The following is a 27,531-nucleotide window of genomic DNA, read 5'->3' as shown; positions in this document are numbered from 1 at the left end:
GCGGGTGATGCAGAGCTGCGTGGGCACTCGGGTGCCCGCTGGGCTCCTGACGGCAGCAGCTCGCTTAAAAGCAGACAGGAGCGTTGCACAAAAGTGCTTTTGTGCATCCCGATGTGCCGCATGTGATTCAGGAAGCGTGCGGAGCGTCTTTGGTTTGTGTGTGTGCGAAGGTACGGTCCCCGTGCAAGGGTCCCAGGGCTGCTCCCTCTCGTGCACGCTTCTTGGCCATCTCCCTTCCCTTGGCTCCGTCTTCTGCGGGTACAAACCCACCCAGACCTGGGGGGCTTGGGGCCAAATTCCGCGTTGTTTTGCGGTATTTGGACAACTGCCCCTTTCTCACCGTGCGCCTGGCAGAAGCGCCGTTGTCCCCTGAAAGGCGTGAAGCCACCGGAGCATCCTTGCCCCTTGCACGTGCTGGAGCGCGGTTTGCCTGTGCCTGGTTGCAGAGCGCTTTGCCGACGTGCCCCTTTGCCGCTCCACGCAGGGAACCTTGTCCTGGCAGAGCCCGCTCCCCGGGCCCCTCCTCGCCCCCCACTGTGCGTTTTTAGCCGTTCCCAGCCAAAAGAGGTTCACAGGGATTAAAGCAGTAAGCGAGGCAGCCGGGGGATCTGTCTCGCTGATAGCGCTGCTGCCGAGGTGGTGGTTGGAGGCTCAGGGAGGTGACGTTTACCGAGAGATGGGAGCGATGCTCTGCCTGCCTGGCACCGGCTGGCGACAGATAACGACACAGCGTCTTGCAGGCTGCGACGTGGCAGGACCTGGGACATTTGTGCGTCCCCCCCCCTCCCCGTCCCCTTGGGAGGGACGTCTGTGGAAGCCGTGGCGTGCCGGCAGGCGGATGGAAAGTTTGATCATTTAAGGCGGTTTTTCTGCCCCCCCTTTCGCTGCTGAGGACAAGGGAAGGTGCTTCCACATCTCTCCCTTGCAGGCATTCCCCAAACGTCCAGCTGATGATCTGGGGACGCCTCTCCGGCCCTGCAAGGGCTTTCCAGCACTGCAGCTTCCCCAGGTAGCCTTGTGGCTAATGCACAGGCGTGAGCTTGGTAAGCAGCAAGGGCTTGCAAGAAAACTCGCCCGTGGCCGTGGCCTTGGGTAGCTGAGAGCTCCTGATCTTCCCCGATTACATCAAGAAATCCCTGGCACCGGGAAACACATGAGCAGGTCCTGCAAACCGCTGATCTCTTCATCTTCGTAGTAAAGTAGCATTTAAACAAGCAATATTTCAGGGCCAAGGTATCAGTGGAGGCAGCTGAAACCGCGACATGGCAAATGTCCTAGGAACTGTCTTTAAATTATCTGAATTTGTCAGCAAATAAATTATCTCCTGAACGTTTGCTTGGCAGATAAACGGAGAGGGGAAATAACGCATGATGAAGCAAATAACCTGCCTGTGCAGTTCCACGCGCTCCTGCTTTGCACGGCTGATGCAAATGTCCCGTGTGGGGCTGTTCTCTAGGGAACTGTACTGACTTCCCCCACGAGCTTCAGGTTCGGTTGGAGCCCAACGCGCGCAGAGAAATGCTGCCGTTTGCTTGCTTTTCCATCCAAAAAGCAAAGCGAAGGGTCCCGCCACCGAACAGGACAGCTCCTGGCTCTCGTTCGCGTGTGGGAGAGCTGGGAGGAAGGTGAGGGGTGAGGGCTGGGCCGGGCACCAGGTTTTGGGGTGATTCCCGCTGGCAGCCGCTCGTGTTGTCCCCAGGAGCCTAGCACCATGCAGGATGTGTGCGCTCCGTCCCCAGGCTGGGAGCAGGATCAGGCCAAAACCTGTCTCCCAGCCTCTTTTGCAGCAGGAGCTCCTCAGCATCCTTCTCCACCTCCAAGCTCCCTCCGCCGCACGCGTCCCCAGCCCTCCCGGGTTGGGAGGTTCCCAGGGGGAGCCCGGCCGGGCTGGAAGGGATCCTGCCAGCCGCCGCTTCGTTAGTAATTCACACACGTGCGGATGCAGACGGGGAGGTGCGGGGGTGCTGCGAGTGGAGACGGAGGAGCCGATGGCAGCACCGGGCTTGCCAGGATGATGGGGTGGCAAGGGCAGGAGAACGGGGCACGGCTCGGGCTGTGTCCCCCCAGCTGCCACCCACACGGGGACCACAGGATGCTCCCAGGCCCTGCGGGCTACTCTTTTTCCAGGAGAGCTAATTAATGGCCTTCGTTTGGCAGGGCTGGATGGTAACTCTGCTTTGGAGACGGGCTGAGGATTTCTCTGCGCGCTCACCTCCGCCCGACCGGGCTGCGGATAGATGCAGAGCAGCAACATGGGCAGGGAGGAGAGGAGCTTTTATTTGATTTTTCCTTCTTTGTTTGTGATTTCTCATATTCTTTTCCTTTTCTGTTTTGCTTCTCTCTGGTCTCTTCTTAATACGGGGTTGGTTTTTTTTGTGGCGCTGGCTGTTTTCCAGCACAGTGTGCCCCAGCCAGGCCAACGGCGGGGGGGGGTTTGCTCTGCTCGCCCCGTAGTCAAGATGATAAAAGGCTCCCGTTGACCGAGGCCGGGTCTGAGCAGGCAGAGGTGTCCCAGCAATGCCTCTGCTCCGCTTTCCTTCCGATCCACCGGCTATCCAAATGGGCGCTGCCAGCCTCGCGGCGAGGGCAGCTCAAGCCCTCGGTGCAGAGAGATGTTTGCAGCGAGCATCCCTCGCGGGGGGACAGTCCCTGCTCCCCGGATGGGCTCACCCAGCCCATAAACGCGGTGCTGGGTGCTGCTGCCAGCGCCCGTGAGATCTGGAGGTGACACCATCCCCCAGCTTACTCACTGCGAGCGATTTTGATTAACTCCTGCCGAAAGCTGGCGCGGCGATGTGATGGGAATTGATGCTAATCCCATCTCATCCACTGCTTGAGAAGATCGCTGCGTCCGTCCTCTGAGGGGTGCCCGCACAGGCTCATCACGCACTTGAAAATTAATTATCAGCCCTGTAGAACGACGCACAACCTAGCTATTATAATCAGCGGGGTCACATCCCTGTTGTGGCCCTAATCTACTGCGAGTTTGGCGGAGATTTATTGTCTCCGTGTCGGGAACGTGCCACCGCGAGCCTTGGCTTTCTGCTCCGCGTTGCCCCCTCTGTGCACCAGCCGAATTCCCATCTGCAAAAAGCAGCTGGGGCCTGGGGCAAGGTGCCCGAGGGACAGCCCTGGAGACATCTGCTCCTCTGCTCCGCTTCGGCACCGGAGCCGGCTTCTCCCACCGTGCCGGGCCGATGCCGCTCACCAGAGGGATGTTGGGGAGGAAAATCCAGCCCTTGCAGCCTGTGCTCAGCAGCCTCGGCAGGACGGTGCCGGGGGTGGCAGCAGGGCTGGGACGTCCCCGCGGGCTCAGGTCCCCTGGGCAGTCTATTACACCCTTTTTTTAAATGGGTGATTATCTTGACAAGATAGAGTGGCTCGTCTGTGCCTTGAGAGATGAATGCAGGGAAAGGCCCGAAGCTGAGGGAGAAGATTAATAGCCCTTGTCAATAATGTGGAAGAAAGGATAACTTGATGGGTTTCGCATGAGTAATCTCCGCGTAGTCCAAAAGCATTTTTATAACTTTGAAGGATGGGCTATAAATTCACCTCCCTGATATCATCTTTTCATGTTGGTCAGTTTGTTATCAATTTGCTTTAGTGTCTTGTCCGCGGCATGTTTCGCTCTCCGTCCCGGTGCAGGGACCTCCGGGCGCGTGGTCTCGGGGACGTCCCCGCTCGGCCGAGGTTTGCTCCGCGTCCCCACTGGCTTCGTCCCCCCTTCCCGCAGCGAGAGGGAGGGGATCAGCAACCGCAGCTTGCCTGCGCCTTTTCTGTCCCCTGCAGCCACGTAAACCCCCGCCTCGCATCGGGGAGCGGACGGTGGAGCCAGAATTAATTTGGGACACCCTCGGATGGCTTTCTGGGATGGCTCTGCCCCTCCGGAGCAGGAAGGCTGTGCCTCCGGCCCCTGAAGAACTCTCCTTCCCTTTGGCTGTTGCCGAAGGAGCTGTGGCCTGGCGGGGAGCGCGGCCGCGCCGCAGAGGCAGTGATGGAGGTGCAGAGGCCGTGGCTCTCCGACACGGTGTCGCCCCATGGGAGATGCTTTCTTAGCTGTAATTAACGGCGTGCTACATCAATCGGTGTCTTTTGCTAAACGATTAACACGTTTCTGGTCCCATCGCGGGCGGTTATGACAGGAGAGGCAGGCAGCCGTCGCTGGCAGTTACCGGATCCTGCGAGCCGGGACGACCGGGGAGGAGGCGAAGGGCTGCGGGGTCAGCGGGGCGGGAGGGTGGCAGGGGGTGACGAGGGGACCGGGGGACAGGAGGCTTCGGGACTGAGATGAAGGGCACGCAGCCGGTCGTGGGTACTGCCCGGGCAGTCCCTGGACGCTGCTGGTACAGACTGAGCCCGTGGGAGCTCCGGGCAAGGTGAAGGTCAGCGGTGGGGGTGGGACCTGGGAGTACGGGCAGGTCCCCTGGCTGGGACGTGACATCCCAGGGGCTCTTGGAAGCACAGCTGGGTGCCAGCACCCGCCTTTTCAGAACTGCATTACCGGGAGGTTGCCGATTTCCCCAGCGAATGTTTCTTGGCTACACGTCGCCCCGCTCCTGCCCGCGGAGGCCAGCTCACGTACCCCAAACCTTCCCGGCGTGCTGCTCGGAGGGGCTGGCTGAGGGCCACAGTGTCCCCCCCGGCTGTCCCTCCTGACCCCTCTGGGCAGGGGACACGCAGGCGATGGGAGGACTTTCAGCTGGCGGAGAGCCCCGAGCCCCGGCAGTGCGGGCACAGCCGATGCACCGCAACGTGGGGCTGGGTTTGGGAGGAGTTTGGGGCTGGTCGAGATGCGTTTCTGCCCTGCTGCTCCTTCCTGGGGCTGATGGGTTTGTAGTTTTGGGAGTGGGGTTGGGGTTCGTGACGGGACGAGCGGGTTGGTTTGCAAGGGTTCGGCTGCAGCAAAAATCTCCCTGCGGGGCACGGCTGGGACGGCAGGGAGATGGCAGCCCCGCTTCGTGTGTATCCACAGACCGAGAGCGGATCGGCCAGGACTCCTCGTACGAGCAGGAGGGCAAGGTTCAGTTTGTCATCGACGCCGTCTACGCCATGGGACACGCTCTGCACAACATGCACAAGAACCTCTGCCCTGGCAAGGTGGGGCTGTGCCCCAGGATGGACCCGGTGGACGGCGTGGAGCTGCTCAAGTACATCCGCAACGTCAACTTCTCAGGTCTGTCCGTCCCCGGGGTGACGGGCTGGGTGTCCCGGGTTGTCCCCTGCTCTGGGTCACACAGCAGCACCCACAATTTATTCACGTTGCTGTTTGGCAGGGGCAGATGAAATAGGGCGCGATTCCACGCAGCACCCGCTGCGCTGCAAATGCAGGGTGCGAAGACGGGGTGGGTTTGTTTACAGCAGATCCACAGACGAGGAGGTCTAAGCTTCCCCATCTCCTGGGAGCCTTTGGAGAGTAACCCGGCTGCAGTCCTGCCCTCACCCTGCCGTCCTGCCTGCCCCGTGCCCCCTGTCCGCTCCCCGTGCCACCCCCCCGTGCCACCCCCTCGCATTGCGGCTGGCAGAGGTCCCGCTGAACCACGCCGTTGTGTCCTTGTCTGTCTTCAGATCTCTGGAAATGCATCTTTTCCTCTGCTCTGTCTCCTTAATAAACATTTTCTGTCTTGTCCTCCTTATTACTTCTATTTATCTCCACTCTGTGATCTCTCTGCAGTGTCTCTCTTATTTATTTTTCCCCCTTGCTTGATTTTTCTCTTCCTTCCTTTCATTAGTGTTTATCTGCACAGTTCACTTGATTTAATTTTAAAGCTGCTTTTCCCCTCTTTCTTGAAAGAAGCAGGAAACCGGCTGGTGTAACAGCGCTCGGTGCCTGGCGTCACCCAGAGAGCTCCGGCTCCTGGGGGCGGTCGGGGGGCCGATACCATAAGGTCCCTGCACCAGCTCGGGTTTGGGGTTGGTTTCCTTTTCCCCAATTGCTTCCTCCACCCTGTGCCCACGCTGGCGTCGTCCTGGCAGCTTGCGGTGAGAAACCCCACGCCAAGGGGGGAGTACCAAACCAGAGCCCCTTCGACACCATCACCCAGGGCACCCTGTGCTGCGGGTGCCGAGCGCTCCCTCTCTTGCAGGCATTGCTGGGACTCCCGTGACGTTCAACGAGAACGGAGATGCGCCGGGGCGTTACGACATCTACCAGTACCAGATCAGGAACTCCACTCCCGAGTACAAAGTCATCGGGCAATGGACCGACCACCTCCACCTAAAAGTAAGGCTGTGGTGTGGCCGTGCACGGTCTGTGCCAAGCGAAGGAAGGTCCTGCAGATTTCTCCTGCACCCACGCAGGGTGCAGCAAAGCCGGCGGGGAGCCAGGGAGCCCATGGGTGCAAAGTTAGGCAGCCAAACTTGGGGGGGTCAGAGGGGAAGGTGTCCCCTGGGTACGCGCTTGTGGTTCGGCCACGGTGACCCCCCATCAGTGTGTGTGACCGTGTCCCACGGGCTCTGGGCATCCGACTTGGCAGCTCTGATAAGGGAAGGAGAAGCCAGAACAGAGCAGAGGGGTTTTCCCAGGGAAGGGGGTACTTGGTTTTGGGTTTCTGGTGTTGAATCTCCCCAAAGGGCCAATGGAGAGCTTCACCGCCTCCCTGTCCCCGGCTGGGTAGGGCTGGGGTCCTTCGTGGCATATACTGACGGGGCGAGGGGCCGGATCCGGGCAACGCCACTGCGAGCAGAGGCGACGCGTCCCCCATGCCCCAGGGATGCTCAGCAGATGCCCAGCTGGAGCCTCAGTGGGGCTGGTGCCATCTCGCCCCGCAGGTGGAGAGCATGCTGTGGCCGGGGGGCGGGAGCCAGCTCCCCAGCTCCATCTGCAGCCTGCCCTGCAAGCCGGGCGAGAGGAAGAAGTTGGTGAAGGGAATTCCCTGCTGCTGGCACTGCGAGCGCTGCGACGGCTACCAGTACCAGCTGGATGAGTTCCACTGCAAGCGGTGCCACTTCAACGAGCGGCCCAACGAGAACCACACCAGTTGCACCCCCATCCCCATCATCAAGCTGGAGTGGAGCTCGCCCTGGGCCGTGGTGCCCGTCTTCATCGCCATCGTGGGCATCATTGCCACCCTCTTCGTGGTGGTCACCTTCGTGCGCTACAACGATACACCCATCGTCAAGGCGTCGGGGCGGGAGCTGAGCTACGTCCTGCTGACGGGCATCTTCCTCTGCTACGCCACCACCTTCCTCATGATCGCCGAGCCCGACTTGAGCACGTGCTCCTTGCGCCGCATCTTCCTCGGGCTCGGCATGAGCATCAGCTATGCCGCCCTGCTCACCAAGACCAACCGCATCTACCGCATCTTCGAGCAGGGCAAGAAGTCGGTGAGTGCCCCCCGGTTCATCAGCCCCGCTTCCCAGCTGGTCATCACCTTCAGCCTCATCTCGCTGCAGCTCGTGGGCGTCTGCATCTGGTTCATCGTGGACCCGTCCCACTCTGTCATTGACTACGAGGACCAGCGGACTACAAACCCCCACTTTGCCCGGGGCATCCTCAAATGTGACATTTCGGACCTCTCCCTCATCTGTTTGCTTGGGTACAGCATGCTTCTCATGGTCACCTGCACTGTGTATGCTATTAAGACCCGCGGGGTCCCGGAGACCTTTAACGAAGCCAAACCCATCGGGTTCACCATGTACACTACTTGCATTGTGTGGTTAGCCTTCATCCCTATATTTTTTGGGACGTCGCAGTCAGCGGAAAAGGTAAGGGAGGAGGGGGGAGGTCTGGCTGGTGACCCTGTGGGCTGCAGGGAAGGGGGCAGAGAGAGGCCCACATGTCCTAGGCCAGGAGGGGAGCTGCTGCCGTCCTGCCGGCTTGGGAATCGGGGTGGGAAGGGTTGGTTTGCAAACCGCTTGCGCTACCGGGGAGCAGAGGCCACTGCCTCCAACCCCATTTTCCTTTTCCCATTTTTTGTGGTTTTCCTCGCTCTTCCCTTCCCTGGCTTTCCCGTTTCATTTCCTCCCCCTCCCTCTGGATTTCTGTGCCCGTTGGCCCCGCTGCCCCTCTCCGCGCAGGGTAGCAGAGGGCAGCACAGGCTGCTGCCGTGCGAGCTGGGGGGGACACGAGTCCCCAGGGCAGATCCGGGTCCCTGGTGTCATTAGCATCATTTCTGTGTGGAAAAGGGACCGGACACAGCCGGCACCTTTTCCTGGTGCTGAGTCAGTGATGGAGGCCGGAGAGACGGGCCTGCCCTCCGAAATCCCCGAGAGCTGGAAGGAATGGAGGGCAAGGGCGAAGGAGGGGGAGCCGAGCAACCCCTTGGTGCATCTCCTCCCCTGCCGGGGCGCGCGGCAGCTTGCGGCTTCTCACTCGATTACCGTTTCGCTGTGATTTTAATTAACACCTGTGCGTTTGGCAACACGGCACCCACCACACATCGCTGGGCTGGACTGCGGCAGGCAGGGTGGCACAGAGCCGCGCGGGGAGCAGGGCGGCTCGGTCCCACGGAGGAGTTTGGGGAGCGAGCGTCCCCCGTGACTCCAAATGCGACTTCGCACACGGTGTGGACGAGGCCAGGCCGGATAATCCCAGAGGTGGGTTTGTGCTGTGAAACATCCCGTCTGTCTGTCCCGCTCCTGCTCCCCCTGCGCTTGGCGTGGAGGGCTGTCGTGGTGCCAGTTCCTGCGGGAGCCAGGCTGGCCCGGGTGAAGCTCCGTGCTCAAGTGAGAGGGAGCGAGAACAAAGAAGAAAATTCTCATGAATGAGAGCAAAATCCCCTTTGCCTGCCAGCCAAAACAAGAATCACGTTTGTGTTAAATGCGAACAGCTCACGCCTGCCAGCCCAGAGCTGCTGTGACAAATAAACCTCGGTGTTGCTATTCCCGGGAAATCCCCGGGGTGACCCACCGCCCGGACTCCCTCTCTGGACCCATCGCGACTGCGATCATTTCCCCCGAGCGCGTCCCCGGTGATGCTGAGCCGCTGAAGGCACGGGTTTTGGAAATACCTATTGCGAAAGGGCTGGGGGTGGTTTGCTGGGAAAGACCGGGAGATCTTTTGCTGTGGACGCCAGAGTTTCACCCGTGACCTGGAGAGCTGCTCAGAGCATGAAACCCCGGAGCTTGAGGAGGCCGGGTCTGCACAGGCACCTTTGCACCTTTAACCTTGGCTCAACCAAAAATTCTCTACCGAGCCAGCCCGTGCTGGCTACGAGTGTGAAGGAGAATTAAAGGAAATAAATGGAGCCTTTTGCAGCATTTCCATTTTGATGAGATGGCAGGGGAGATACTAACAAGAAAGCAGGTTTTTTAAGAAATTATTGCAAAACAAAAGCTCCCTTAAAGCCTGCTTAATGTGCTTGGCATACTGTGGGTAATAAAGATGGAAATGATAATGATTGTAGATTATGCGCAAGGTTGCTCACCTCTTCACTGCAGCTTGTCATGGGATAATTTAGGGCTGCCGAAAGCTGGCTGTCAAGCAGCAATTTGACAATAGGCTGTGCCTCACTTCGGGGGCTTGTAATGTGCAGGGCTTCTCTGTTATTAGGCTGCTAACAAGCTGATTAGAGGCGGAAAAAGTGATGTTCCCAACTCCCCTTGGATGCGGCTCTCTTTCTCAAAGCCTGCCGCTGCCTCGGCGTCCGCTGAGCAATCCCACGAGGGGTTTGTGGTGTTTCAGCTCGGCGCTCGGCCGTGCTGCCGTGGGACGTGAGCTCTGAGCGTCTCCAGGCTGCGGCTGAAGCGCGATGGATGCGCTCAAAGGGGCAGCTGGAGGAACCGAGTGCTCGGTGCTGCCTCGAGGCTTTAGCTGCTGGTTTGCAGACTTGGGGAGAAAAAGGTCAAAAAGGTGTCGTTACGCAGCCTGCACAGAGGAGCTGGCTCTGAGCACGTCCTTGGGATGAAAACTGGGGGTATTGGCATCGGCATCGCCCCGCGGTGGTGCTGGTGCTGCCCGGGATGCTCAGCTGGGCCTCCCCAGCCCGCCCGGGGGGGATCCCCTCGCCGTCGCCCTGTTGCTGCTGGGACCGAGGCCCCGCTGGGCTCCGTGGAGGGTCAGCACACCTGGGAAAAGAAAAGCCAGGAGCCTCGCCCGGGCCGTCCTTCTCCACGTAGAGCACGGCTGGAGTTTCACTCGAGTCCTGAGGATGCCGTGGGGCAGACCCACACCTCCAAACGCTGCCCGGCACCTCCGCCCGACCCTATCTGAGCCTGTGGCCAAGGCTGCCTCATGGTCTGGAGGAGCTGGATAAAAATCTCCATTTTTATTTTATTTTGTTTTACCTCGTGCCTACAACTTTGCATGGAGGTGGCATCTTATTATAACAAGTCCCCCAAGCCTTTTCTCAAAAGAACCTCTTATCCCTGCCGATCCCAGCGGATTACAGAAATAGCAATAACAGAGGATCTAAAGAAAGAGACAATTTCCTGCGCTGATAAGGCGGCAGCTGAACAGCGGTGTCATTGTCTGGTTCTCTGTTTATCACATTTGCTTTCAGTGAGGGAAAAGAGGGAGAGAGGGAGGAATGAGACGGACTGTCCAGTGGTTTATTTAGCAGTGCTGGATGAGGGTTGAACAGGTTTTCCCTTCCCCGGCACCCATGGCGGTGCAAAATCTCTCGTAGCTGGGTCAGACCTGGATTTAGAGGGGAGGGATGCCAATTAATGGCAGAGATTTGCTTTGGGACAAACACAAGCTGTGCAGGGCTCTGCCTTGAGCCTGGGCTGCTCCCTCCGGGGTGGGATGGGTTCATCCAGCCCTGGGGTAAGTCTGGGCACAGCACCAGGCTTGGGGACTTGTGCTGGGTCATTCGGGGTTGCCGCGGTCCCTCGACGCGGTGTCATCATCCTGAGTCAGAGGCGGGCTGTGTTCTTTGATCCTCTGCTCGAAGCAGCGGCTGCTGCTGAACCAGGAGCTGGAACTTCTTTATAACTGCAGCGCGCATCTCAAAGGGCTCTGGAGGAAGCTCAAGTGTCATTAACGGAGGGGCAAAGTGGGGTCCTGGGTTGGAAACCAATTAAGAGAGTAGGAACTAAAATCGTGAGAAATGGTCATTTTTCGATGTGGCGAAAGGTTAACTGTGCGGTGCTTCACAGCTGTGTTCAGATCCAGGCTAAAAATATTTCTCTCTGAGCTGAAGAGGGGCTTGCTGCGGCGTGATGCAAAGCTGCGGAGGTTAGCGCGGGCTGCAGAAAACGGGGCTGTTTCTGGCAAATGCATCATTAGGGTGAAGGTAGCCGCAGTGGCTCTGTGAGACCCCAAAAGTGTTGCTGGGGTTTGCGGAGGGTTACGAGATGGGGGAGCGTGGGGACCCTGGAGCTGGGGCCACCCGTTGCCTTGGCGGAGGGGAGTCCCCGGCGGCGCTGGGAGATGGAGCCCCGACCCAGGCGCGTAGGGGGAAGCGCGCACGGAGATGTCGTGTCTGAGCTCAAGCTCAGCTGCTCTCTCCTTTGCCGAAACGCCTCCGAGTCCCGAGGCACAAGTGGGAGTCGCTGCAGAGGCAGGAAATATGGAAATTGCTGGATTGAAAAGTGAGGCTCCTCCGAAAGGCATCTGCTGAGGACCAGGAGGGCGGGCAGGCGGGGGAGCCGCGGAGGTGAAGGCTGCGAAGCCTCCGCCGTGTCCCACGGGGTGTCACGCTGGTGCCGAGCAGAGTTGTGCCGGTCCCTGGGACAGGGGCTGGGGTGCCTGGGGTTGGGTGTCCCAGTGCTGCCCTCATTCCCGGCAAGTCCAGAAAACCTGCGGCAACGTCTGGGGAGTTTCAGCAGAAAAGAAAAATAGGAAGGGAAAAAAAAAAAAAAAAAAAGAAGAGCTGATATTCTGGCAGAGAGATATGTTTTGACTTTCCTTGATGAAATGACATTTTTATTTCCAAAAGCTGCCTATATTGACTCTGCGTGCATATAGAGAGAAGGTGGAACAAACAAACCAGCGCGTGTGACAGCAGGAGGTTTTATTCTGGGGACAAACAGAACTTTTCAGTTGGCTCAGAACAAGCTTTGTTGCTTCTTTCTTTTGGGTTGAGTTGGACCGCTTTGGGCCCGTGTGTTTGCTTTCTCTGCACGGTCACAGCTGGGACCCGCAGGTCCTGGGGTGCGATGACAGCCCCGGCTGGGACCTGTTGCGTCCCGCCAGCTCTCACTCGTGGGATGGAGCTGCCTCCGTGCACCGAGCTGTGTACAGCCTCTGTGCTTGGCTTCTGTCCTCGATCACCTTTTTGCTCTATTGTCTCCAGAAAACGAGCCCCCAGGGTACGTGTGCGCAGCTGGGGACGTGGGGACCCCCTGCCCTCGCTGATGCTGCGGCACCCGGGCTTCCCCTGGCTCCTCCAGGTCCCGTCACCTTGCGTGGCACTAAATCCCACGCGGGAAAAAACTGCAGAAGAAACCCCGGACAGCACACAGTGACTGAGCCATGGGATAAAGTTCAGAAACTGCCTTAAGCCTCCTTCTAAACCTTGTTAGCAGCCTGCAAAACAGCCCCGGTGTCTGAGCACAGCTGGAAAAGAAAACAAGGTGCGTGCAAAGGTACCCGAAGACCCAGAACCCTCTCCCTGCTCAGCCCGGAGAGACCCAGCACGTGAGCTCCGCGGCAGAGGAGAGGACGGAGCCCCATGCCAGGAGCAGGGGTGCTGGCGGAGCAGGGATGCTCATGGAGGGGCTCGCCTGCCCGGCCTCCCGCGTTGCTCGGGGGCGAGTGGTGGGGATGGGCGGAGGGAGGGGGGCTCTTTGACTCCCGCCTGCTTCGGATGCCCCCAGCTTGCGAGGAGCCTGCCAAACGCTTTCCATAGAAAAATGGATTATTCTACAGTCAGATTAATGGGCTTTCATTTTGCAAAACATCTGTCACTGTTAGTCCTGGACAGTGAGCGTGAAATTAGTTTTGACTGCAGAAAGGCAACATCGGTGTGTAATATGTGACTTACATGACAACGGCCCATGGAGCCAGCTGGGGAGTGGGAATTACCTGTTGAAGGGAGATGGGGGAGCAGAGGGTGCCCTGAGCTGGGCCCAGGGCATGGGTGTCCTTGCTGTGCCCATCACCGTGGCGTCAGAGCTCCTGCCCTGTGGCTGGTGGAGCGTGCTGTGGGTGCTGGGGAGGAGAGGGAGGGTGAAGAGGGTGCGGGGGCTCTGTCTCTGTTGATGTTTTTGAGTTGGGGTGCTGGCAGGTTGCCGGAGCATGTGTGGGTGCTAGGGGGGGCTGTGCCAGGGCCCCAAAACACGTGTCAGGGCACTGGCACAGCCTCCCCGTGTTTGCAGGTGGGGAAACAGCCAAAGTGAGCCGGATGCCTCTCCAGGTGCATCTTGACCCATGCAAGAAGTCGAGTCTGATGTTTAAGATCCAATACTGCCAACATTTCCAACCCTGGCTCCCCACCCCTTCATTCACGTACCCACAACGTTTCCACGCGCCCCTGTTTCCTTTCCCAGCTGACCCTTTCTGGATCCTACAGAGCCGTGGTGGGTCTCAGCTCACGCCCTTGTGTCTTACAGATGTACATCCAGACCACGACACTCACCATCTCGGTGAGTCTGAGTGCCTCGGTGTCCCTGGGCATGCTCTACATGCCCAAGGTGTACATCATCCTCTTCCACCCGGAGCAGAACGTCCCCAAGCGCAAGCGGAGCCTCAAGGCGGTGGTGACGGCAGCCACCATGTCCAACAAGTTCTCTCAGAAGGGAGGTTTCCGCCCCAATGGAGAGGCCAAATCAGAGCTCTGCGAAAATCTGGAAACACAAGGTAATGCAGCTGCCCACGGGGTTTGGGAGCTGGTCCTGCCGGGGACCGACACGGTGCTGGGAAGCCCAGAGCCCTGGCTGGCCGGTGGGCCGTAGCTTTGTTGTCCTCCACGGGCTCAAGCAATGCCGGCAGCGCTGCTCCTCGGCACAGGGACATCTCAGCTCCCTCCTGCCCCACGGCTTGGCCCACCACCCCCCAGGAGCGAGGGCAGCATGGGAAGGGATGCATCCCACGGGCTGGGGACCACTCTGCTCCCCGCCATGCCCAAAGCCCCCCCGGGGAGGGAGGAGTGCTCTGGTTACCTGCGCTCCAGCCGGGGCACGTGCAGGGATCCCTGGCTCTGGGCGAGGGGACAGCATCATCTTCTGTCTGTGGACAGGGGAGATTCCCCCTTCGTTAATTTATTCCCACCCAAGAAACGCCGTTTTCCATCACCACAGCCACGTCGCTGAGACAGGACTTGTCCTGCCTCCCTCTGGTCGGGATCGCTCCTGGAGCTCCCACCCCTGCACAGCCCTGTTTGCATTATCCCGTGGGAGATGCTGCTGGGTGGGTGGCAGGGAAGTAATGCCGGAGGAATGCTCATGCTGCTCCTGGGTGACGGGCCGGCTGGGGCACACGGAAATGTGCTCGAACGCCCCGAGAAGGATCCTCATGTCAGCCCACCCTGGGTGCACTGAGCTGCTCCTGGGAAGGCTCTGGTGGGGCTGATGGGGAAAGGTGTTCGGTGTCTGCCTGCGGGCTGTTCCTGCGGGCTGACACAGGGACAGAGCCACTGGTCTCCCCTGGGAAGAGAGGCTGGGGACTAGGGAAACCCTGGGAAAGTGGGTGCGTGCCTGTTCTGCGTTTGGGTTTCCAAAAAACAGAGCCTTGCAAGGAGGAAGAAATGGTTGGAGCCAATGCTGCTGGGGTCCTGTGAGAAGGGAAATCCCATCTGGGCAAAGCTGAAGAAAACCCTGCGGAAATACAAATGTTCCTCATGTACCAGCAGAGTTTCTGGGTTCCAGCGTCAGTGGGACGGAGACCAAACAGCATGTCCATGGAAAGCCATGATTGCCTTTGTAATCCCACGCTTGCTCTCTTTCCAGCCTGAGCTATTTAATATCCCTTGGCATCTCTGTACAACCTCCGTATCACATCGCTCTGTAATGGCTCTTGCTGGCAGTAGCTCTGTACACGATGTCTCTCCGTAGGCAGACTCTCTGCATAATCGACTCTTTAATCTACCTGTCTGCATTGTGAAGGGCAGCTGCACGGCCAGACCCCCCCGCCACCCGTCCTGGAGGTGGCTTTTGTCAGCCGCCATCGCAGATCTGCGTGGTCTGCGGTCCTACCCAAGGTGGCGGTGGGTAGGGGTCCCTCTGTCACCCCCATTTTGTCTGTGCAAGAGATGCCCCATGCAAGGCTGGGGGTGTCTGTGGGCTCCCCGTGGTAAGGGCTAGCGGGAGCATGCCAGCCCTCTCCTGGGCAGCCGCCTGGTGCCAGAGACCCCACGGCATCGTGTCACAGTTGGGATGCTGCAGGAGCATTGGTGTGTGTGACCTTGTCTCCCTCCAGCCACACACGGTTCCTGGCCGGGGCTCTGCCAGCACAAGGGGCTGATTCTGGCTTTGCAGCAGGGCTTGGAGGTCTGGGTGCAGCAAGCACCTTGCCCGGGACCTGAACCCAAACATTCCCATATGCTCTCCGCTGCGCTGAGCATCCTTCTCCCCCGTGGGACTCGCAGCAGGAGCCTCTGAGGATCGTACGTGCCGGGAGCAGGGAGAGCTGAGCCTCCCATCTGCCGCATCTCCAGCTCCGATGCGTCTTGCATGGGGAATACGGGAGCTCGGTGTGAACGGGGCTGGCAGCACGCCCCCGAGGTGTGCCAAGGTGGGGAGCCGGGCACGGCATCAGTGCTGGAGGCAGGAGGCACGGTGGGGATGTCAGCGCAGGGCTGAGGGGCCGTTTTTCACTCTGCCATTGCTGGGTCACGTATCCTTAAATAAACAACAGAATAAATAATTCAGAGGGCTTTGATATGGGCAGATTGGCTATGAAAACATTGCGGTTAACAAATAGCTCTGTCAGCTCTAATTTCTTATGGCCTATCTAATTGTTATCTGGGAATACCAGTCTGAAATCTGCAGCAAGGTTCATTTGTCAGCGAGGCACCGAGACGGAGGGAGAGCTGCTGGGCGTCCCCTCTGCGTGGTGCCGTAGGGATGGTTTTCGCAGAGGACGCATTTGTACTGCTCATGGTGTCTTGGACTTTGCTGTCTGTCCCAGCGCTCGTCCGTGTCCTTGGCGGGAGGGTGTCTGTGTGTCTGCTGAGCCCCATGGTACCTGGGGACCTCACGGTGGGATCTCTGCAGAGCACCGTGCCTGGCCGAAGCGCTGAGACGAGCCAGGGCGTTGCAAGCTGCCGCTTGCACCTCTCCCTGAGCCATGGCTGTTGCTAAAAGCAAGTGACGTGCTGCAGCCTCCGAGCCCGAAGGCAGCGGTGCAGCCCCGTGGGGGGCGGGAGGATTTATTGCTATCTGGCGTTTTCCTGGCTCTGGGCCTTGCTGCGGCTCGCCTGGTGTCAGTCTGGGACACGTGGTGGCTTTGTAGCCATTGCTGCTTCCTCTGCTCTTGTGTTCAGCCCCGTCCCGAGGGCTGGTGCGTCTGGGGAAGCTGGGAGGCGGCAGCAGCCAACGTGCTCTGCTGCTCCAGCACCCGGGCACGGGGGTCCTTGGTGAGGGACGCAGCCGGGCTGGCTGGCTTTGTGCCACCCGCTGCCGGCGCTGGCAGCGCCCTGCTGCTCCGCTTCCAGCTGCCATGGAGTGGCGTGCAGGGGTGCAGCACCAGCTTGGACCCCGAATCGTGCTCCTGCAGGGCTGGGGCAAGCTGAGCTTTTGGGAACGTGGAGCACCTGCAGGTTTGTCTGTAAGAAGCTGCTGAGGGAAATGAACAGGAGCCGCAGCACAACTCCCTCGCGACTCATGTCACACCCTGGGGTCTCTCTTCGGGATGAACTGCCTTTGGAGAGCCCCCAAGGGCTGCCGTGGGGCTCAGCCCCTCTGCCGCGGCTCGGTGCCCTCGCAGGGAATGACCCTGAGTGCTGGCGCTGGCCGGATCCACGAGCCAACCCCACGTCACGTCCCCGCCAGCATCTCCTGGCACGACGGTCAGGTCAGGGTGATGGGACAGGAGCCGGGAAGGGAGGGTGGGCTTCGTTAACGATACATGTGAGTTTTGTCTCTCTTTCCAGCACTGGCTACCAAACAGACCTACGTCAGCTATAGCAACCACGCGATTTAGCGCCAGCGATCGCAACTGCCTGGCATAGAGGGAGGCTGCGGGTGCCACGACGCGGGAGAGAGCTGAGGCGCATCGCTCGTCGCAGGACGCTGGAGGGGAGCTGGATGGGACGGGGAGGTGGCAGCGGGGGGGACACGCTCCTGGTGGGGCCGCTGGGCAGAGCTCCCGGGGAAGATGGCGATCAACAGCAGCAAAAAAAATAATTCTAAAGAAACACTAAAAATAAACCACCGACCACCGTGACAATGCATGCCTCCCCATGGAGGAAGAGGAACAGTTGAGAAGGGGGGACGTACCGCAGGCAAGAGGTGACGGACTTCGGCGAGTCTTTGGGTTTTTTTTTTCTTTATCTTGGCAAAAAAAAAAAAGAGACCCAACATTTTCCCTTTTCTGGAATTTGTGAGATTGTTTGTGGTTGTGCAGAACCTTCTGTTTCTCTCTCTTTTTTTTTAATTCTCCATTTTCTTTTGTTCCTGTCTTCCTCCGTCCCTCTTCACTCTCTCCCCCGTATCCTACCAAATTCTATATGTTGCAAAAAAGAAAAATAAATAAAAAACCATAAAATTTAAATAAAAAAACAGACAATAAAATAAAATAAAACCTAGACTGTGTTCAAAGTGCTGATTTCTATAGGTGGTTAATTAATGTATGTGATGACCATATGGATTGAAATGTCTGCTTTATGTACTGACCAGTCAAAAAACAAAACCACACACACACAAAAAAAACAAAGTTCAGTGCCTGGATGTTTATGAATTATTCGATGACTGTGTAGAGCATGACCATTTTTATACGAGGAGATTTCTAATAAAAGACCATGGTTTTGCACTCGGCGTTTGCTGTCTCTTGGTCACTGTTGGTTCCAGGCCCCAGGAGGCGACGTTTTCGGCTGCCGGGGGAGGTTTTGGGCGCTCCGGGCCAGGACGGGGCTCAGCGCGCTTCCTCTCCAGCCCACCCCGCTCCAAAGGGGGGCGGCACAGGGCGGGGGGAGCTCGGCACCGCGCTGCAGGGCCTGGAGCAGGGCCCGGGGCAGGAGGGGCTGGTTCCTCCCCGTTTGCTCTTCCCCGAGGCGTGGGCTGAGGCTGGGGAGCCGGAGCAGAGAGGAAAGGGATTTCCCGGGGCCTTTTCCACCCCCTCTCTGCGGAGGCAGGGCCAGCTCCACCCCCCCATCAGGGCCAGCCTGGGCTAATTAGGGAGCTCTGCCCCAGCAAAGGCAGCTCTGCCCCTCCTGCACGGGACGGTCCCCCCCGGGCCCCCGCCTGGGGCGCAAGGTACGTGGCTGCTCGGGGTCTCTCGGCTCTGCCTGTTTTGGGGAGGTTCGGTGCGTTCGCTGCTGGTCTGTCCCTGTCCCCGTCCCCGTCCCCGTGCTCTGGGAACGGCCCTTGGAAGGGGGGGGGGGGGTGGTGTGGTGCCTGTTCGCTGCTGGGTGAGGACAGGCTGGGCCCAGCCGTGGGGGGAGGTGGGGAAGGTGCTGCTGCCTGCCCCAGAGGGGTGGGCTGCCCCCAGCTTTCGGGCAGGTTGTGGCTTTAGGTGCCCGGCAGAAGCGCTGGAAGCCGGTGACGGTGTCTTGACCTCGCAGAGGCAACGAGGGTGCTGGGGTGTCTCCCATCGCTTTGCATGGGTTCCTCCTGGCCAAAGGTGCCCACGTATTCCCTCCTCTGAGCGTGAGCGAAGTCCCCCCTCTGGTTTGCACTTTTTTAGACCTGTTTGTGCGTTAATCGCAGCTCTGCTCTCGCTCCCGTGGGTCGCCCGGGCTGCGCGCCCTGGGTGCTGTGAGCACCGTGGGGAGCTTCAGCCGGTGATCAGTGCCAGAAGGGAAACAACTGCCCTGCCAGCACGGAGAGGACAGAGCGTGGCTTGAAGGCAGGATTAAAAAAAAAGAAAAGAAATGTAATGAAAAGCTTGAAACTTTGATAAGATCATACTTGTCAAAAGAGCTTCTCAGGAGAAAAAAAATGCTCCATTCCCGCTGCATCCATCACTGTCGGATCGGATGTGAAATGCTGCCTGGTTCAGAGGGTTCCCAGAAAACCTGAGTTGATGTCGCTGGTGCTGTTTCTAGCTCTGAGATACTGCTGTACTGTTACAGGCAGCTTTCCACCCCAAAATCTGCCTAATAATGGCTGGAAAGACTGATTCTACCTTAATTACAGCATCCCCTCCCTCCCCTTGCAGTGTCTGTGAGTGGGGATGCTCTGAGTCCTCTGCAGAGGTTGTGGCTGGGGACCGACTGCTGCCAGCGAGCAGATCTTCCAGGCTCGTCTGTCCTCTGATGGTCCAGGGAGTTCTGGAGGGCATGGTGCAGGCACCAGAGCTGGATGGGGTGTGGGAAAGAGGAGACCTATGGTAGCCAGGTGGTCTACCTGGGAATCGGGGAGCTGTGCTGATCTAACTGCTCTGCTTCAGTAGCTGAATGAACTATTTTTTTCAAGTGCAAATACTTCTTCAAGGTGTTGCTCAGCGTGTCTCTCGTTCTCAAACTTTTCTGACTTCAAACTGCTTCCCTAGAAATGCAGCCAGCCCCAGCGCGCATCCTGCCAGCCGCTCGGGCTGTGCTGCTGTGGGGTCTTAAGGCAAAAAGGCGTGCAGGCACGAGAGTTGTGCTAACGCGGCTGGCAGCCAGCAGCGCGCAGCAGCTCCGAAAGCTATTGCTTTGGGTGGTGGGGTTCAGTGGCTGGGATGGCGCATCGCAAGGGGGTGCTTCTGATGCTTGCTTGAGGAAGATGTCACTTGGCTAAACTTCGAACGTGGTTTCAAGTAGATTCATGTTCCCCTCTTGCATCAGGCCCTATTTAAACACAATAGCTACCCTGATTTCTTGATGGATCTGGTGGAGTGTTAAATCAAAAGAGTCCTCATGTGGGTACTTATTTTGGTGTAAGTGTGCTTTACAGTGATTCAGTCTTATTCCTCACAGACTTTAGCTTAAATGATATAAAGATGCTCTTAAACAGATATGCAAAATATTTGCACAAATCCAGCCTCACTGGTCTCCAAACAGAATTTTAATTGGCCCCATTTTTTCCCAGCTAAAACCTACACTCGCTGGCAGTGTTCATGTGCTGAATAGACTTGTATCCCTCCCAGTGTTGGGTGCATTTCAGCAGCAGATGCAGTGACCTCCGAACATGGCTGGTTAATTTTATACGGCATTTCATGATACAGTGCTGTTTAATTCTAGACTCTTATTTGATTATGAAAGCTAATTAAAAGGGAGCAGTCTATAAGCAATTGAGATGGATGTAGAGTGATGCGGATCTAGGCAGGCTCTGGTGCTGGTGTCTGCAGAGAGGTGATAGCTGCTGCTGCTGGGGCGGTTTTGGGAGCTGGCTGGTGTGTATTAGGATCGGGTTTCTGCTTTGCTTAACGTTTTTGAGGGCAGTTCTGCTGCCCGTGGCTGAGCAGAAGAGCAGAGTAGATATTGTGTGATCTGCAGATGGAATTCCTAGGTTTTTGTACTTTGTGTATATATCTTTTTTTTTTTAAAAGGTGCCTGCCCTGAAATCTGTGCTGTTGATTCTCCTCCCTGCCTCCCATACGGGTTAAAAGCACTTGTCTGATTTCCCCCTTGTTTCTGTGAAGAGTTGTTGAACTTAAATAGCAATAATTACCTGAGTTCCCTGAGTGGTTGTCCTGTGCTTTTTTCACTTCTTCTGGGAATTTCAGAAGTGGGGGGAGAAACCTGGGCTGGTGCTGTCTCCCTCCATCGCCTGCTCCTGTCCCCCCACTCCTTGAACTTTGTTGGCCTTGGCTGCCGTCCCCAGTGCCCAGCTCCCCCCGTGATCTCCCTTCTCCAGGGACGAGCAGGAACTTTTGGGGTCTCACTGCCCTTTCCACAGCTCAGCCTGGGGCTGGAGCAGGGGGCTGCGTGCGGGCTCATCTCCCCAGCCCCACGCGGAACGGCAGCAGCACGGAGCCTGTCATTAACTGTCTTCTGAGAGAGGCAAATTACAGACTTTAGCGACACAATTAGGTCAGCTCGATAGGAAATGGAAAAACAAGATAATTTCTCTGTGAATTTTTCCATCTGCCCGTCACCTCGTCCCTTGATCCTCTGTAGCATTGACTTGGGAGAAATCTCTCCCCTGCCACCCGGGTCTGGAGACCTCCTGTTGAAGCCAAAGCAAAGCTCCTCAGTAAGCAAACCTGGAGGAAAGGATGGAAAGAGCAGGGCTGGAGCAGAGAGCTGCTTGTTCCTTGCTCTGAGACAGGTCTCCATCCAGCTCCTCTCCCCCAGGGAGAGCCACAGTCCTGTTTTGGCCCCAGGAGAGCTGAGTGCTGCTCAGAGCAAGGTGCGACTTGCATTTAGAGCAGAAGGCAGCAAAGCCTGTGACAGATGTGGCGGTTCATTACGCAGTGGGGGACCAGCTCTGCAGTGAGCAAGTTGAGCTAATTTCTCCCAATGAGACCCGCTGCCAGCTGAAACCTCTGGCCTGGAGCATCAGGATCTTGAACTTAATTTTCCTGGGCTGTGGGAAGCCAGCAAGGAGGATGGAGAGCTGCGATGAGCGCATCGGTGCCCCTGAGAAGATGGGGGATGCCTCTGGGTGGTCTCAGGGGGCAGTGGGTGCCCAGGGGGAGGTGGAAGCACCCAGCCCTGCGGTCGGGGAAGGACAGTGGCAGAGCGGAGCTGGACGTGCCGACTGCCTGGTTTCCCCTCGGTGCAGCGGTCCCTGCGGCTGGAGCCTGCAGCCGTGGATGGAGGCGTGTGCGTGGCGTGCATGCGAGGGTCCGTCCCCAGCGCCAACGTTCTCTTGTATGGCCGAGCGAGTCAATGGCAGATTGTGTTGAAATCTCACTTCAGTGGCGAAAGCTGCAATTAGCATTTAATGAAGCTTCTTGCTTTTATTTTTAGGTAACCTCCGATTCCCTGACTGTGTAATTTAGTCCTCCATTGCTTGGAGATAATTAAAGTATGTCACTATAATTTGCTTTTTTTAAAAGCCTGTAATTATGTTTTTATTGAGAATAAAAAAGAGAGGGGGGAGGGGGAAATGAAAACAATGTTAGGGGAGGAGAAGGCTTTGGATGGGCAAGGGGGATTTCTTCCAGCTTGAAGACTTAGGAGATCTTTCCAGGATGCTGGGTGGACTGGGGACAGAGGAAGGGCTTCTGTATTAGTGTGGGTAATAGCGAGGCGCAGCATTTCAAGCGGAGGTGTGAGAGCTTCGGGTGTCCACAAGCCCTGATTGTGTCCGCACGTGGTTCAGCGGCAGTGTAACCGTGGTGCGTGCGTGGGCTGCATGAAGTACCAACGCTGCTTCCTCTGCTGCCTTGTTTGTGGTCTTCAGCATCGTTCCCCTTGCAGCGCCCTGGGAGAGGGGGGCAGCCCTGCCCCATCTGCACCCCAGCCTGCAGGTTTGGGGGCAGCCCAGGATGGGTTTCGCCTGGAGCAGAACAGCTCAGGTCTCATCCCTGCAGCCTCCCACTCCCACGCCCGCCCTGCCAAGCCTAGCAAACATTTGCACGCGTGCTGGGTCTTCGTGCTTCAGTTGCAGGCATCTGGTCTCCGCAACAAAAGACGCTTTGCTGATGCAGGGCTACGTAGCTCACGCTATGTGTCCTCACAGTAACAAATGAATGGGGAGGAATTAAATGTACCTTCCCAGGCCTGGCAGGACTGCGCAGCCTTTGGGGGACGCTCCTTGCAGCTTCGGCTGCATTTGCATCTGTAAATGCTGCTGTTGGATGTCAAACAACCTATGTCCCTCCAAATCCCCCCGGCACTGTCTAAGGGTGAATGTGCCAGCTAGGGCGTCCTGCCTTACTCCAGCCCGCGTAACGCTGTCCGTGGCCCTGGGCTAAGCGTTGCTCCCGGGCAGCTCAGTGAAGCTGCTTCCTTGCAAACTGGTCTGAAAGGCAAGTGTGACCATCGCAGGAGGAACTGCTTACCTACAATTCACAGCCTGGAAATTGGCTGTTGGAGGGAAGTTGAATAACGAATAAATTCAAGATAATTGATTGGCCCGTGGCCAGTTCACAGCCAGAGAGAGCTGAAATGAGTTGGATTGTTGGCTTTTTCTTTAAGTTATTCTCGCTCAAATTTTTGAGCGCTAAGAGGTTACATTTAGTTTAGAATATATTTAATTCATTAAAACGTTGATCTTCTCTGCTGCAGAGTTCAGATCTGATCCCAGGCTTTATTTCTTATCTAAATGCAAAGGTTTTTTGCCAGAAATACAAAGCAGAAAAAAATCTCAGTGCTTAGGAGAAGTGACGTGATGAAGGGAGCACGGACTGGACTGCGTTCCACTGCTGGGAACCCACTGCGCCTTGAGCTGACACCCTCACTGGTACGTGCCCGTTTTTTTCCTGCCCATACTGGGATGAGTCTTTAGGGGCTCTGGCCCAGTCCCACAGTGTTCAACGTGTCCTAGTGCTGCAAGCAGCACCCTGAGGTCTCTGCAGCCAGCTCCTAAGGCAGGGTGCTTGTACACTGGGACGCTGTGAAATTGGGTGCAAACCCCTGCAAAACTTCTCTCTGGAGCTGTTCTGCTCCTTGTGGAGCTGGGGCCAAAGTGACTCATGAAAGTCTCTTTGATAGAGTAGTACCAGGTCAGGGATTTATGTTCAAGCGTGTCCTCAGGCTGTGCGTCCGCCCCCAGGATACCTGCTCTCCAGGTGTCTGAATTGAATGGCACCGTGTGTGGGATCAGTCCCCCGCTACGCTTGCGGCACGTTCGCGTTCCTCCTCGCTGTGCAGAAATCCCTCTCCCCAGCCAGGTGTCACGCCACCTTCCTTGCAGAGCCTTTGTTATCTGCTGGGGATAACAAAAGGAAGGAACAGCACTTAAAACCCAATAAAACCCACACACCATCATCAGCTTTTGTACTGGTTGCTATGGGAACCCCATACATGCACCGGAAACGCTGGAGTATGCAAATGAGCTTCTTAATTAGTTCTCCTCAGTCTTTCATGTTCCTGGTGCAGCAATTTGATCATTAGATGAACATGCCACTTAATTATCAGCAGCTTAACCAAACAGAAGCTGGGGTGACCTTTGGGGAGGGCAGGGTGTCTTGGGAGCTGGCTGGCGGCGGAGGGAAGACGGAGGCCAGCGGCTGCACAGAGCTGGGAGTCTTCTCTAGCAGCTTTCGTACTGGCAGGAGCTGCCGGTGTGGTTTCTGTTGCCTTTGGAGAGGAGCAGCAAGCGAGGGTGGGCCTGGCTCTCCAGGCTGCCCCAGCCTTCCTGGAGAGGGCTGTCCGCATCGTGGGGTCTCAGCAGCGTTGGTCGCACGTGCAGCAGGCTGAGATTGCGTGGTTAGCTTGAGCAGAAGGACCGAGCTCCTCGTCTCGCTGTGGGGCAGTGGTGGAGTGGAGGGCTGGCTGGAAAACCCAAGCTCTGAGCTGTGGGGTGGGCTGCAGCATCACCCGGCTCTGCTGGCCTCGGGCACTGGGGTTGGACTGGTTGCCTCCAGCCCAGTGTGCTGGTTTTGCAGAGCCAGATGCCAGCTGGGTGCATGTGTGAGCTCTTGCTGTAAATGCTATGAGTTTTTCACCAAACAAGCTTCATTAATCGTCTAATAACCGGATTAATTAAGGACACTGAAAGTAAACAGCAAGAATGTAATTTGCTTCTGATTGCCGTGTAATTGCAGGAGTATGGTCCTATTTGCATATGCAGAAAGTGGTGTTGACAGAGGCAGTGGGACCAAGAATAACAGTTTGTGGAGGGCAAATGTGCCCTTGGGCTGTCCAGACCCCTTCAGCCATACTTCTTGCTGCCTTCTGTGCTGCCTGCATGTGTTTTTCTCTGTGGTTCTCCGACTTCTTCCCAATTAACCAACTCTCCTGCTATTTGTGGAGCTTTCCAAGCTATTTGCTTAGGCAAACATTGATGCTCCAAATAGACTGGCAGATTGGCGTGGGAACACTCTCCTGTGTCCTGCAAGACAGCAGAAATAGCTAAGAAACCTCTCTCTCTCTCAGGGCTGCCCTGCTAAGGGTTAGGACCAGTTCTCCCTTTGACCCTGCTTACTTGGGGATTTTGGTTGTGCTTGGAAGAACGTGCCCTTGCAAACCCCAGCGAGCTTCCAGTGCTCCAAGAGGAGATGGAGATCTAGAGGTGAACTGGGGGCATGCAGAGAGGAAAGCAGATGCTGCGCGGCTTGGAGGCAGAGCCAATGACTGAGTACCAGAGCTGGAATCCCACACCATCTTGCATCTCTCATGTCCTCCACCCCTCGTCAGCTGGTCTTTATTTCCAGCACTTCTCTCTTTCCCTGCAAATGCAGACATCTGGATGGTGACTAATCTTCCATCTCCCTGCCTCCCATTAGCCCTGGGTGAGCTTTCTTCTTGTGTTTGACCTTGTCAGCACTAGATCTGGGCTGCTTGAGGAATGCACGTGGTGCTCTGCTTAGATGACTATGTACTCCCTCCACACACACACACACGTGCACACATACATGCCCAAAGGGGAGAATTCGGAGGACTAATTCCATCTTGGAGAGCCCTAGGGTCATATTTTTCTCTTTTCCCTGACAGACATGACTTGGTGGAAACCTGCAACACGGAGAGCCGTGACCTTTCAGGAACAGCCCAGAACATCTATGGCAGACATGATTTCTAAGTAGATCCATTTTTCTTTGTCTCTTGGTGGTGCTGAGGTCTGTATGCTCCAGCTATTTCAGCCTGTTCTTTGTGTGTAGATGAACTTGGATTAAATCAGTGTGCGTTGTTTGCTTGAGAAGGGCACCTGCTGCTGACTTGTGTGTCTTCACACTCGAGCTGGATGAGAAGCGGTGAATACGATCTTTTGAGCAATTGTTTTAGAAGAGAGCTTGCTGGCAAAATGGATGGGGGCTGGTTTGCCAGCAGAGTGCTGGCGACAAATATCTGTGAAGGAAAATGGGGACTTGGGACCCCCCTCGTCTGTCTGCGGGCATCTTTCCCGTCAACTGTTTGTTTCCTCGCAGTGTCTGAAGGTTTTGGGCCAGTTTCCCATGGCTTTAAGTGCCATACCTGTCCCGAACAGCTGCCAAACTCCATTCATCACAGACAGTGTTTTGTTTTCCTCTTCTGGAACCTTGAAACGTTTAGAAAGAACCCAAGTTTTCCCTTGAAATTCAGCGGGGAGAGGGGTGGAAGGAAGGTAGCCTTCTGTTTATTTTGCTCTACCTTTCTGTAAGCTGCTATAAACAACCTGTCATCATATCTCCAGTGAAGCAGTTGAGCGGGCTCCCCAGGTGTCTGTTTGGTTCCTTGCCATGCAAGGTCTTGTTAGAGGTGGTGTTTGTTTCTGGTTAGCCATGGGTTCCCTTTGAGCTTGAAGAGCAAGACAGGGAAATAGCAACAATTGTGATTAGGGCTTTATTTTGAACTTCTAAAATCTCTATTTCCTGCAGCGAACAGCATCCTGGAGCGACTGGAGGCTACACCCCACTAATGTCTCACAGTGAAATTTTCAAAGCGATAAACAAGGGAAGCAATCAGCCCCTCCTGAATATCAAGGGGATGTGGGTGGTGATGCCTGCCATGCCTTTGAGACCTCTCCCATTGTCAGCATGCTTCCTTCAGGAATCGAGGCCAACGTGAGGGCTCTGCCACTGTCGTTGCCTGCTTTAAGCTTTATCTGTTTTATGTTTTCCGTTTTCCCTACCACAACCTGGACTTCCTTCTGGGGCAGTATCGCTGCCTCTGTCTAGGGTAAACCAGTGCTTCTCAGTTTTGAGAGCAAGCCTTTGCTCCCTCTGCATGTTGGCTCCTGAAGATCAAGTATCTGGTCAGCCTTGAAACTTGTGAACATGAGTCGGTCATTATGGCTTAACATTGTTCTCGCAGATGTCTATCCCCCCCCACCGTCCCTCCTTTCCTTATGCATTGGAGTAGGTGTGAGGGATCTGCAAGCACTTTACCTTGAATAGATGTTGGTGAACCCCAAAGGATGGACGTGTAGGTCTATTGCTGTGTCCTGGCTTGAGCCATCTTTAGCTTTGAGGATACTGAGATTCTGATTTGATTCCCATGTGACCTTGGCATGTGCAATTAATCTTTCCCTGATCTCCCTCTTTCCAAGTGGGCTTTGTATTCTGGTGCTGTTTTTCAAGGCTGATGGGGAAGCTGCCTCCAGTCTGATTGTCAGTGCTGCTGCTCTTCTATTATTTTTCAGATGCCTTGTGTTTTTGGGGGGGGGAAATTCCAAACCCTGCTTTGTGATTTTTCTCTTCTCTGTAATTAGATGTAGCAGTGATCAAAATATGTTGCCTTGCACTGCAAGCTTCTCCAGGCAGATGTTTCATCACTGGAGGAGAGATGACTTCATCCTTTACATTTGGGGAAAATTTAAAAGAGAGGAAAAAAAGAAAAAGGCAAAGGAGAATGTTGGATTTCCTGTTGTGTGAATACATCTCACCAGGCTTCAGGGGAGGGACGTGTATGAGAAGAACCAGGAGCAGGAGAGAGGTGGAGGGCAGATTTTTTTTTTTTTTTACCCTGCTGGGATTTGGATCTTGAGAAATGCACCTCTCGGTACATATTTTGCTGCAAAAAACAGAGACGGTGGATGTGACCCACCCTGCAGTGTCCCTTGGAGAAGGGCTTTCAGGACAAGGCAGGGTGTTAGCTC

General features: G+C 56.5%; 1 protein-coding gene across 2 annotated transcripts in view; it reads left to right on the top strand.

Moving 5' to 3' along the window:
• GRM4 (glutamate metabotropic receptor 4) overlaps positions 1 to 17,790 on the top strand; it is a 51,005-nt gene extending 33,215 nt beyond the window's left edge. For both annotated transcript variants that reach the window (XM_054804105.1, XM_054804106.1), the window contains exons 7-11: positions 4,973 to 5,173; positions 6,084 to 6,220; positions 6,769 to 7,704; positions 13,435 to 13,681; positions 16,914 to 17,790. In XM_054804105.1, coding sequence (XP_054660080.1) covers positions 4,973 to 5,173; positions 6,084 to 6,220; positions 6,769 to 7,704; positions 13,435 to 13,681; positions 16,914 to 16,963 — 1,571 coding nt within the window. In that variant the 3' untranslated portion in view covers positions 16,964 to 17,790. The remainder of the gene's footprint in view (positions 1 to 4,972; positions 5,174 to 6,083; positions 6,221 to 6,768; positions 7,705 to 13,434; positions 13,682 to 16,913) is intronic.
• Positions 17,791 to 27,531: the final 9,741 nt, after the last annotated feature.

The sequence above is a fragment of the Grus americana genome, chromosome 25 (genome assembly GCF_028858705.1).
Source record: "Grus americana isolate bGruAme1 chromosome 25, bGruAme1.mat, whole genome shotgun sequence".
Lineage (NCBI taxonomy): Eukaryota > Metazoa > Chordata > Aves > Gruiformes > Gruidae > Grus > Grus americana.
Note: the sequence above shows the minus strand (reverse complement) of the source record. Positions and strands in the feature narration are given on the sequence as shown.